The 12,082-nt window shown below is 39.9% G+C and overlaps 1 protein-coding gene across 2 annotated transcripts; it reads left to right on the top strand.

Annotated features, from left to right (window-relative positions):
* Window positions 1-5,402: 5,402 nt before the first annotated feature.
* On the top strand, window positions 5,403-11,362 carry hsd20b2 (hydroxysteroid (20-beta) dehydrogenase 2). Of its 2 annotated transcripts, none has more exons than XM_071901242.2 (11): window positions 5,403-5,594; window positions 6,942-6,988; window positions 7,202-7,277; window positions 7,392-7,502; window positions 7,697-7,764; window positions 7,998-8,042; window positions 8,228-8,262; window positions 8,367-8,448; window positions 8,592-8,657; window positions 10,375-10,524; window positions 10,620-11,362. In XM_071901242.2, exons 1-11 carry the CDS (start codon window positions 5,417-5,419, stop codon window positions 10,746-10,748), a joined length of 987 nt encoding a protein of 328 aa, XP_071757343.2. In that variant the 5' UTR covers window positions 5,403-5,416; the 3' UTR covers window positions 10,749-11,362. The 2 variants fall into 2 exon arrangements, with proteins under 2 accessions (XP_071757343.2, XP_071757335.2); XM_071901234.2 differs by having other exon boundaries at window positions 7,163-7,277.
* The last annotated feature ends 720 nt before the right edge of the window (window positions 11,363-12,082 follow it).

Raw genomic sequence — 12,082 nt, 5'->3', positions numbered from 1 at the left:
AATGTAAAAAAACAGGCAGAATACCAATATGTACCAAGTACTGAAATGTAAAATTGTTGTTGATGTTCCATTACAATTGTAAAATTGTAATGGAACATCTTCACTTCATTTCTGAACATTGCTTAATTTTCAGCATTTACTAACATCATACAAATTTGAAAACTACAGTACAAAATGTATCATTAGGGACAAAGATCAAAGGCTTAGTACAATAGTACACAGTATTTTGCATTCTTACAGTGCAAAATGCTCATCAGTGTTGAGTGATTTAGCAGAATCTCTCTGCGCTCCCGGTGAAGCAGCACTGCTATTAATACTTCACTATTTGCAGGCTAGCTTCCTAATTAGAGACTAACTTGTCTCTACTTAACGTGAAGTAGTGCCCAGTACTTCAGGAAGGCCCGGCCTGCTGCTGAGAGCCGTTGATGCAGGGAATTACCAAGCATGTGCTAAAATAGCATGAGCGAATAGAGGGAGCTGGAGCAGAACTGGAGCAGAGACAGTTTGAATCCAGAAGGCACTTGGAGAGCGCAAACCTCCGCCAACACTGAACTATCCTCCAACTTGCTGTCACACCCAGACATCATTCCTATCACTTAAAATGTTAAGCTGATTTCTTGACCCTGCAAACATTACCCTTGGGATTAGGACTCATGTCGCTGTCTGCATTAGTTTTATAATTATGGATAAAAAAAATTATAATCGTCTAATGGCCAGAATCCCAGATCTGGATCACCACCAAAATTGAATTAATAGATCCTTGGCTCAAGGCCTATCCGTCCACAATACATTTGTGATTGAGATCTCCTGCTGATAGACAAACTAACAGGGGCAAAAACAACCTTCTTGGCAGAGGTAAAAATCAAGAAATTAAATTAAAACATTTTAGTTTGCATTTAGTTTGCATTTCATTGGATGGATTAACTTATTTCAATGCAAATTTTGGCCCAAATTTCAGGCCCTCTACTGGCCAGCTGCCTCTGCGTCTGTAGATCTGTCTGTTCCCCGCTGGCCTTTACATACAGCAGGGAAACCAGGAGGAGCCTGTTTCAGGGCCACAAGGGATTTAAGCATGTGGCCAACACTGATCTCCAGATTTTCTTCTGAGAACAGGGCCTGAGGACTAGAGGAGAACATTTCTTTCTATCAAAGTGCTGTGGTGTCTGTATGCAAAGGTGAAGTGCATAGCCACTGAGTAAAGTTGTGGATGTACAGAACATATACTGTACATGTGTACAGAGGAGGGCATGGCTCCTTACACCCAACAAACAGCTCCTTGCCCTTTGAGCACGACTTCAGACTCTCACATGCATTTGAATGAGAGCAGTGCTTCTCATACAGAAGTGTTGTGTCCCTTGTATTCAACAAGTAGGGAATGGTACATACAGTCACACCTTTTTAAAAAAAAAATCAAAAAAATCAAATTTTAGGGAGAGTAGAAATAGTGGTAGTAGGGGTATTGATGTTGGTAATGTTGTTATTACCTGGACGTCATGGTGGGAATGGTGATAATGATGGTCAGTATTTGTATTAGTATTAGTGTTAGTATTAGTATTATCAACCATTTTGGGCTTTTGACCAGAAGGTTGCAGGTTTGATTTTCCAGTGAATGGCTCCTCCCTCACTCAACAACTACTGTAGCAGTCAGACCTGTTAGTGTCTCAACACCCAAAATAATGTTATTTTCCATTTCTAATGCATTTTTGGATTCAGCATTTTTTTACATGTACACTTAAATTGAGTTGAGCCACAGCGTTTATTCCAAAGCTGAAATATTTGACATAGAGGATGTAGTATATCCTTGACTCTGTAATATGGGTGAATAGATTTTTTTCTTCTTTTTTTCCTTATAATTATGTATGGAATATATTTAAAATGAAGTGTTTTTGAAGTGCATGTTATTCAAAGAGTGGGGTTGTTGGTTGGTAACGTTTTTGAACACTGAACTAAAACAGAAATCTGAGTTATGATGGGTTATGAAAGTTGCAAATCAAACTCTTCAAGAATCTACATGAATACACTTAAACCTTATGTGGCAACATTAATCATGGATTGAGGCATTCAAATTACAAGTCTAACAAGCATTACCTGTATAATACTTTGCCAAATATTTTGCCATGACCAAAAAATATAATACATTTAATTACATTGCATGGCCTGTTTTGAAATGTTATGCTTTTTTCATGTTGTAGTGAACTATGCTCTTAAGTTAGGCCTGTGATTGCATGTTTATGTTCACTTGCACTGGATTGTTGTGAACAATTCATTCAATGTTTTTTACATTTTTTCTCCGCTTTCTACCTTTTGACATTTAAACATGGGTTAAAGAAGATATCAAACTGAAAACTTGACTCATGGATAAGATCCTGTCATGGCTACGGGATGCAGGGGGACTGCAGCGCCCCCTGGTGGTGGACAGCAGCCTCCCAAAAAGAAATTGTCATATTACCTGAAGGCAGGGGGTTCCCCAAGTTTTTCATGTCAGTGATTCCCAGATAGATAGGCACTAGATATTGCTGGTTATGATTTATGTGAACAATTGCATAACCGTCTATAGTGTAGGCGAGGTGATAACAGTGGAATTAAAGTGAAATTAGTGAAATTAAACTATTCCTCATTTTGCTGGGGATCCCCTGGAATCCTGTGAAGGACCCCTGGAGTTCCCCGAACCGTTGGGAACCACTGACTTAACGTACAGTAAGTGGCTGAGGGGCATTGTAGTCCAGGACTGTGTTATTGCCTTTTAGCTCCATCTGCTGTCTGTCCACGGCACTACAGGCTCCTGCAACCTGGAGCTGGTGGAGTGAGTTTCAGCAGACCCTCAGGGTGCAGCTGGCTCCGACAGCAGAAAGGCCTTAAGGATACTGAATATGTGAACATCTCACCTTTGGACTGGATTGGTACTCACATCAGCTCCAAACACTAACTGTGAGTTTTTTTGGTCAGTCTGGCCCAGAGAGGGACCAAACAAGCAAAAGAGTAGATGTTTCAAAGGGAGACTGGTTTTTGTCTCTTTTTTGTTGTTCTGTTCTGTTCTGTTCTGTTCTGTTAATTTTTCCCCACCATAAAAACCCTTGGCCTGTTGTTCAGTGGGAAACTGAACTATCACAGAAGCTTATCTAACAAATAAGCAGATCAACGTTATCTCTTGTCTGACATTTCAATATTGTGCTACCACAGCGCACGCACCACTTGCCCATTCACATTTGTTTCAGTATAAAATATGAAAAGATTACAAACTGATGAGAGCAGACTATACAGGAGGATATTTGAGATTTGGGTTATACTGACAAAACTTTCTTGGCAAAGATATCCATGATTTATTTCAGAATGAACAATAAAGTGTGACAAATAAAGAATATGCAGTAAAACTTATGTTGATGTGATAAAAGAGCAATTTTTGTGAAATGAAAAACAAATGGGCTGCAGATATGTTTAAATGCAAATGCAGTAATATTGTGTGATTGGAAAGGAATTCTGTACTGAAAATGATCTGAGACATATGTTGCTCAAGAAGAAAAATCACAAAGAATAATGATAGATCTAAAAGAAAGTAAGACTAATAGGCAAGTGTAGTGATTTGACAGCAATTGAATAATAGTGTATGAATTGTTTTACAATAGATTCAACTTCACCCTGGCTTGTCATGGCAATTCCTGTCATTAGTACAGCACATAGTTACTGTGTGTTTAGGGTAAAGTTACTACAGCCAACAAAGTAAATGTTCAACTCACATTTCTATTTGTCTTTTTGAAATAAGGACTATTGGCCTCACAGTGCTCACAAAACATTGTTACACACACAATCCATACTGCAACAGCACAATTACCGCGGCTTGTTTGTCTTTTTTCTGTGAAAGATTTGATTTATTACCTTTACCTGTAGGCTATTTGCACAATGTAGATTGCCTGGTTACCAAGTTGTCCTTCTTTAACCACTGAACTGTGAATGTGAACAAACACAACAAAGATGACTTGGCCTATCAGAGAAACACTGTTTAGTCATCATTTGAAACACAGGACTGAACATAGTACTATATGTACAATTAGAACGTCTGGACATGCGCAAGTACTATCATTCCAACATTTAATCACAAGCGTTTTCAGCTTATCCATGTACAAACACTTGAATACATGAATGGGTTGGCCTATCTCAGCTGCATGGGAAACTGGTAGATTGCAACCACAGCGAAGGCTTATCTGCTCTCAGCCATGCTGTCATGTTCGCAGCTACGTTCTATTTTATATCTCCACTGCTCCTTCTCGATGAGTCACGGTTAGGCCTTGTGATTAGATGCATGTGCCACTCACGTAATGAGGATAAGTTATTTTACTGAATGTGTAATTATGACCCTGTGCAGCAGCCAACAGTATGTTATTTTATAGTAAACTATTATAAAAATGAAAGATTTTTTTAGCTTTGGAGTATGTTATTTATTCAAGTAAATGATGCCATTGTAGATGTTATCCAAATTATAATCAAAGACCAGTGAAGAACTCCCAAATTGAAGTTCAGCTTGACATTATTGCTTGTTTTAATACTCTATTTATACAATATGCATGCAAGAATGCACAAGGAGCCCATTCCATCCCAGACCCAGCCTTCAAAAAATGAAAATAAATTTCACACACCAGCAAACAGTGCAGCTTCTACATTCATCTGGGATATGTAGGTCACTTTCCTGTTATTAAATAGCTTATTCAGACTCATTTTCAGCATACTGTACTGAAGAGCCTATTTCAGTACAGTACAGATAAATCACTGCTTCGCCTTTTTAGGATAAATTCTGAGTAACAAGCACTTCCTCCCCCGGTCATGACGGTTAGGAGACTATTTTGCATATTGGATTCAAAGAGGGGAGATGGCCTGCACCCAAAAAAACATGATCATCCACTAACGTTTCAGCACCCAGGCTTCCTCGGTGTCAGGGTGCAGAGTGACTGGGCTCATGTTGAAGTGAAGTAAGACTGCATGCTGTTTTCTCACACCATCTCTCCTCTCTGTATTTTACATAGCCATAAATAAAGAGTATAATCTCATAATCAAAGTGTTCAGATGATCCTCCAGATCTGCAAAATGCCGTGGATTATTATTCAGTCAAACACATGGAGACAGCTGATAGGTGGCTGTTTCTGCAAAATATTTTTGAAAAGAAGAATGTGTTGGTATTTTAATGGTGATAAAGCCACCAAAACAGCCCCTTCAGTTGGTCTGCAGGAAGCTGATAGGGCTCAGGTGCCCCATGTGGGTCAAGGGGCGCTTGATACCGGCCCAGCTCACTCGTATGCAAAACAAACAATGGGGAGGGGTGGAACTTAGAGGTGGAGCAACATGGGAGGGACATTTGATATTTTACATAAACAGTCCCCTCTTTGCTCTAATATAAAAATCTGGAAGAGCCATTTTTGAACACTGCATGGTCGTGAGTGCTGCCTCAGATAACATGTGGTTTACTGGAGGACTGGTCATCATTGGGGGATTTACAGTTGTTTTCCACCTACTGAAACTGGCTTGGACATGTTGGTGTGGATTCAGAGTGTTTGTGCTGTCAGAGGTTTGGCAAGTGGATTTAAAGAGGTATGGGCAATGGGCAGGTAAAGTAATAAAACCTATATTTCCCCTATTAGAAAAGCATGTTTTTGGGACAAATGTCAATTTTTTAGTGCTTGGTACTTGGAAGTTAATTGTAGAAAATAGCATAATAATTGCAGATACAGGAGCCCTAAATGACTGAACAACTGTGGAGGGTTGAAAAGCAGAATGAGGGGCTTGCAGTCTATCCACATGTTAATGATGAAGACCTGGGGCTTGAATAAGGGAAATTACTGCAAGTTAGTGAACAATAGAGTCCAAAAAGCTGAGGGAATGGCTCTCTGTGAAGCCTGTACGATAAGATGCTTGATAAGAAGTTCACATTCCTACTGGGACATTTCTGCCTTAAAGCGTACCAAAGATTTTGTCTTCTGTATGCAAAAGGAAGACTTCTGTAGACACAGATCCACTCTAGTCTTAGTAAATGTTCCATTAACTATTGCTAAGCTGCTACAGTTTTTCTTAATTGTTTACATGTTTTCTGGCAAAAAATAAACTGTTGTGTCCTCTCAAAAATTAATTTTGCATCCAAATGACACACACAAACCATCATATGAGTAGATCTTTCTAAGAAGCGATTACACACTAATGTGCTCCTTTACTTATCAGTAGACTTCCACCTTCTTCATTTTCTATGTTACACTGACTACTTATGTATGTACAGTAGCCTGTTGTAAAAGACTATCATGTTACAGTATTAGCCCACTCAAATATACAGCAATCACACAAATGCATTAACAAAATAGTGTTTACATTTCAGTAACACAGCATTCCTGGATGCTCTTCCTCCTCCTCCTCCTCCTCCTCTCACCCTTCCTCTCCCTCTACCTCTCTCAGTTATGTTTCCATCTATTCATCTCCAAAACAGGAGAGCTCACCTTTGATCCTCTGCTCTGATTTGTAATTGAACAATTTAGCAGCTATTGTTTGTAGGCCTACCTGTTCATAGTCAATGTGGCCAGTCAGTTTAGCATTTTAAATGGCAGGGCTTTCCATGGGAACACATGTTTTGTGCCAAATGAAGAATTGGGTGTAGTGTTTTGGGTGTAGTGTGATTTAGAATAGCAGTGTGAGTGAGAAGCACACCATGTGCTTGTGTTTTTGCAGAACTGTTTTAAGGGTTTGGCAAATGAGGGTCAGCTTTTGGTCATTGTGTCTCAAGTTCCAGTGTCAATGTGTAAACAGTTGAGAAAAGCTGGACTCAGATTGCCTAGACTGACTCAAATAGGCTTCTGTAAGCTTATGTTATGACTGGATAACCACTTGGATGAAATGAAAATAACTTCAGTAGCTTAATGGCTGATGCTAAATGATCCCTGTAATATCTCTGTACTATCTCCTTTGTGCAGTTGTCACAGGTGCCACATCTGGGATTGGTAAAGCTTATGCCAATGAGGTGAGACAGTAATCTCTTTCTAAAATTACAAATTGAATTACTCACCCTAAATTACTTACCCTAAATGTGAATTTTGAAGTGCCACAGTCCCATAGCCACAGCTGGTACACGTTTGTTGTGCTGTAAGTTTCCACATTTATATTTAAACCATGCAGATAGTTATTCTTGCTCCAGACAGTGACCAAACCTGTCTCTCTACATGGCCCGTTGCAGCTGGCCCGAAGAGGCCTGGATGTTGTTTTGATAAGCAGATCCAGTGATAAACTCCAAACAGTTGCCAAGGAGATTGGTGAGTAAAATGAAAACAGTTGAGGCATGATATTCTTGTTTCCTCCTGCATATTTGTCTTTCCATGTGCAACTCTAGAACAGACACAACTGACAGCATGTTTTGTCTCATTCAGAGGCTCAGTATGGACGGAAAGCCCGCACCATCCAGACAGACTTCACAGACGGCCACAGTATCTACCCAGCTATAGCTGACGGACTGCGGGGCCTGGAAATTGGAATCCTAGGTATATAACAGGACAATCAATCACAAGGCAGAAGAAAAGCACTGGAAAGTTAGTCAGAATGATGCATTATGAAATGTGAAATATGGGAGAGGAAGAGTAAGGGGAAAAGGAATAGATTCATCAATTAAAGACTGATTTAAGAAAGATGACTATTACCACGGCTTCTTATTTGTCTTTTTGTCACCCACACACAGTTAACAACGTAGGAATGGCCTATTCTGAAAATTTTGCATATTTCCTGGAAATACCAAATTCTGAACAGGTAGGATTCAGTGCACTTTCACCGGTTGTTTACATGCATTACATTTTAAATGGCATTTGCTTGTCAATGTATTGGATTGTTACAAACAGGTTGAATTAGTAGAAACCCCAGTCCAACTACATGTTTCTACTGAATCAGACTGTCAGGAGAAGTCATTTGCAATTTCCAGCTTGTATGTTGATTTTTCCACTCACATACTCACATTTTCCCTTGTGTTTTGATTCTGTCTCTAGAAAATCACTCATATTATCAACTGCAACATGCTCTCTGTCACCCAGGTAAGGTGTCTGTGTTTGCTTGTTTGACTGTATATGACTGTGTTTCTATAAGTATGTGATGCATTCAGTCAGCTGCATACATCTCTTTGCTTAATGTATCGGATTCGGCACACAATACTGCTTTTGTTAATGATGACTGTTGTATGAAAAAAGATGATGATGATGATGATGTTATCATTACCCAGATGACCAGACTGGTTCTCCCAGGCATGGTGGAAAGGTACTGACAGACATCAAGATGTTAAACTGTGAATGTGAGACAGATAATGTGAGACGACTGCGTGGGTGCTGATAGTTTCTCTCTCTCCCCCTTCTTGTTCCTAGAGGGACAGGACTGATCATAAATATATCCTCGGAGGCGGGAACCCGACCACAGCCTTTATTGTCTCTTTATTCTGCCACCAAGGTACTGGCTCGTTCAAATCCTGCCTTATTTACACAAACGTTCAAACACGCCCTGAAGTACTTGCATGCACTTACATGCAGAACCTTGTGACACTCGAACTCCAGTTTGCCTGTTTGTCACATCTCCTTTCATCTTTATTTCAGATTTTTATCACATATCTTTCTCAATGTCTGCATGCTGAGTACAAGTCAAGGGGAATTACTGTTCAGGTAATGTATGCTGCACACTGTGATGATTGTAAATGCCCATTCACATATAGAATGATAACTATGATAACTATAACTATAAAAAAGATTTAAATGGTTCTAAGTAAATAAAATGTCTGTGTTCCCACTACAATGATAACTATAAAAACATCCAAAACGATAACTATAACTATATTTTTGGTTCGATGTCAGAGCGATTTTTGGGACGCAGAGACAGTAATAAAACATTTTCAACCAATCAAATTAAAGTTCTAAGAAAGAAGGGGGTGAGAGAATTCATGGCTCATTCTTAATACTAAAGGCTTCTCTCACATATTTCACAAGTAACTGTCATCTCTAAGTGTAAAATATTGCCACACTGTGGAGGTGGTCATAGTATACACAGGTAGTTTCTCTAACAGACAGTAAGAAGGTATTATTGCAGCAAAACACCTGAGAACTTGCATGTTGGAATTTAGGACACACACCTGTGTCCTACATTTGAATTCACAGGGAAGACTTACAAATGTGCAAGCTGAATGAATGGAATAGAAGCTGCAAACTTGTAATATGATATTTGCTCAAATGTATTTTTTGTTTAATATGTTTTTCAAGTACACGTGCAACTCTGATTGCAACTTCTCAAAATAGAGACCACGCAGATTCACCATTTGTGAAGCGTGACGATGGCATCTGAGGGTTTGCAACAGCAGATTTGAGAAGTTCTGGATCAAAATCTCATCAATTGCTTCACTATAGAGCTACATTCGTCTTGTCTGCCTGTTGCGTGGCTCTCCAACACAGTCCAATAGGGCACCCAAAAGCACCCAAAGCATGACTTTTCAGCACATGGGTTGCCCTCTCTGTAAGAAGACATGTCGGTAAAAAGATGTAAATGAAAATTATCTGAAGTCATGCCTTTCTCGTATAGTTTTGATGCTAATTTGGCCGTTGCTTTAGCACTTCCTTGTCTGCTCTTTGCCTGCCGGCTGTGCCAGCCTGCCAACATGTGCCACTGTGTAAAGTAGTGCAAAACAAATACTGAAACTTGTCAAGTAGATAAACTGGATAAACTGAAAATGAATATGGTGAAAAAGACATGCTTTGGGTGCTTTAGTGGTTGAATCTGGAGAGTCCCATGGCCCCATAGGACTGTATTGAAGAGACACACACCCAGGCAAGCAAGGCGTAAGCAGCTCTATAGTGAAGAAATTGATGAGAGTTCGGTCAGAATTGATCGGCATGATGGAAAAGTGATGGGAAAATAGGATCCAGGTTGAAAATGAGTGGAGTTGGGTTGCTGATGTTGTGCTACATTAGTGTTGTATCCTGCAGCTGGATTTCATCTGACTGACACGACAGACTTCTTAAAATGTAGAAAGATCAGTGTGACTCCCTTTCCTTTTGCTAAGCACCTCTCCTTTTCTTGTCTTTGTTACTTTCCTCCATCCACAAGAGCAATCCTGATGAATGCGCTCCCCATATTATCATGCATCTAGTGGCATGTCAGCTACGATTAATCTTCCTCTACATCTATTGGTAGCTTTTAAGGGTCTATCCAACATACTGTGCTTTAGATACTGCTGCCATGGATTGCCAGCCCATGATGGTCCGACTAGAGTCTACTTCAACCTTGCATAATATCCAATAAAAATCAGTAACTTACAAATGTCACACAAAAAGAGCTGCAGTGGAAAGGATCATGTCTCATTTTTATTCCACACTTTTCATGTTTCTGCAGTGCGTGTCCCCCTTCATCGTCTCCACCAACATGACACACAAAGTTCCTCCCAGCTGCCTCATGAAGACTGCTCCGGACTTTGCCCGCGAGGCCCTGAACACCGTGGGTCACTCCAGCTACACCAGCGGCTGCCTCTCTCACGCGCTTCAGGTCAGAGGGATGGGAAACTGTTACTGACTTACAAACTGTCTAATGTGATGACATCTTAATGTCTCTCTCTCTCTCTCTCTCTCGTCATCCTACAGAACATTGTTCTCACGACACTCCTGCCGGACTGGGTTCGTTTCTCATCGTTCTTTATCAGGAAGCTAGAAAGCCTTGCAAGATCCGAGGAGTGTCAGACAACAGAACAGCCCAAAGGAAAGGAGGACTAAGCACTATCATCTGCCCGCACATCTTCATATGCTGACGTACACAAAGTGTGGAACAGAGGCTACTGTTGGGAGGCGAATGGACATAAACTTCCACTACTAAGTGTGGGCTTATAGGACTATCAGAGATCATAGATTTCTAAAATTGCTATCCTTACTGTTGGTGCAGTTCTCCGACAGCTAAAATGTTTGTAATAACTGAACATCTTAACACTATCCATGTAAATACTATTTTAAAATGTTTTTTTGCCAACATGTACATCTAAGGAATGCACTGTAACCCATCAGAAACAAGTTTCCTAGGACATAGACAGAGGGACAAAAGAGTAACGATCCATTTTGTTAAGTTGTATGGTAGTGTTTGCATTCAACCGTTTGTTCTAGTTTTACTGGTCTTTCATGCTGTAGCTCAATATGTCCAACAGGCTACAGCAGGTTGATTTACTTACTAGGCTATAAGTGTCCTTGGGACAAAATGTCTGCAAATTACCCACTGGAGATTCTTCTGTTACAGCTTACTGAAGTTGACATAAGTTGACAGAAATACACACATCTTTTACATTTTTTATTGCATTTAACCAACCTTTTCAATAAATATGTTTTCTGTTAAGAACTTACCATGTTGCAATTACGGAGAAGACAATATACATTTGGCATATACTTATTCCTATGGCATGTGAGTGTATAGCATTAACAATATCTACAGTAATAACCATTACGATGGAAGAATCCGGATTTTAAGAAGCCTTTCTTATTGACCGCTAACCAAAACTCATGTCAGAACACTCCAACTCGTGCAAAGACTTCTTGATAGTTTCAGCAACTTCCTGTCACTTAAAGGAACGTTAAAGGAAAATTTTACAAACAAAATAACAAAACTTAGCCATATTTACACTATCAACTGCAATAGCATGATTGGAATGCAATCATATTATATTTTGTATATCCTGCAAATGAATTGCTGTGGTCGTGAAAATCACACACCTTCCTCTGGTTTTGATTCTTGACTTGGTCTGATCCCTCTTTGGTTCTGGTCTTGTTTAAGACTTGACTAGGATTGTCTTGACTATCGCTAAGGGAGAAAGTGCTTGCAGTTCCTGAGAATTTCTTTTTTCTTTTCCACCTTTAGGTAACCAGATTAGATGAGCACACCAGGTCTTCACACTGCTTCAGCTCTTAACATTCACACCTGAGAGTATCTCAGTAAAATAAAGACTTCTAATGTTCCGGCTGGGACTGACTGGGACAGTCTGGTGCCACCCAGACTGTCCCAGTCAGTCCAGGGATTCAAACCAGCAACCAGCCAGTCACAAGCTCACTTCTCATTTTTTTCAGGA

The sequence above is a fragment of the Centroberyx gerrardi genome, chromosome 11, assembly GCF_048128805.1.
Source record: "Centroberyx gerrardi isolate f3 chromosome 11, fCenGer3.hap1.cur.20231027, whole genome shotgun sequence".
Lineage (NCBI taxonomy): Eukaryota > Metazoa > Chordata > Actinopteri > Beryciformes > Berycidae > Centroberyx > Centroberyx gerrardi.
Note: the sequence above shows the minus strand (reverse complement) of the source record. Positions and strands in the feature narration are given on the sequence as shown.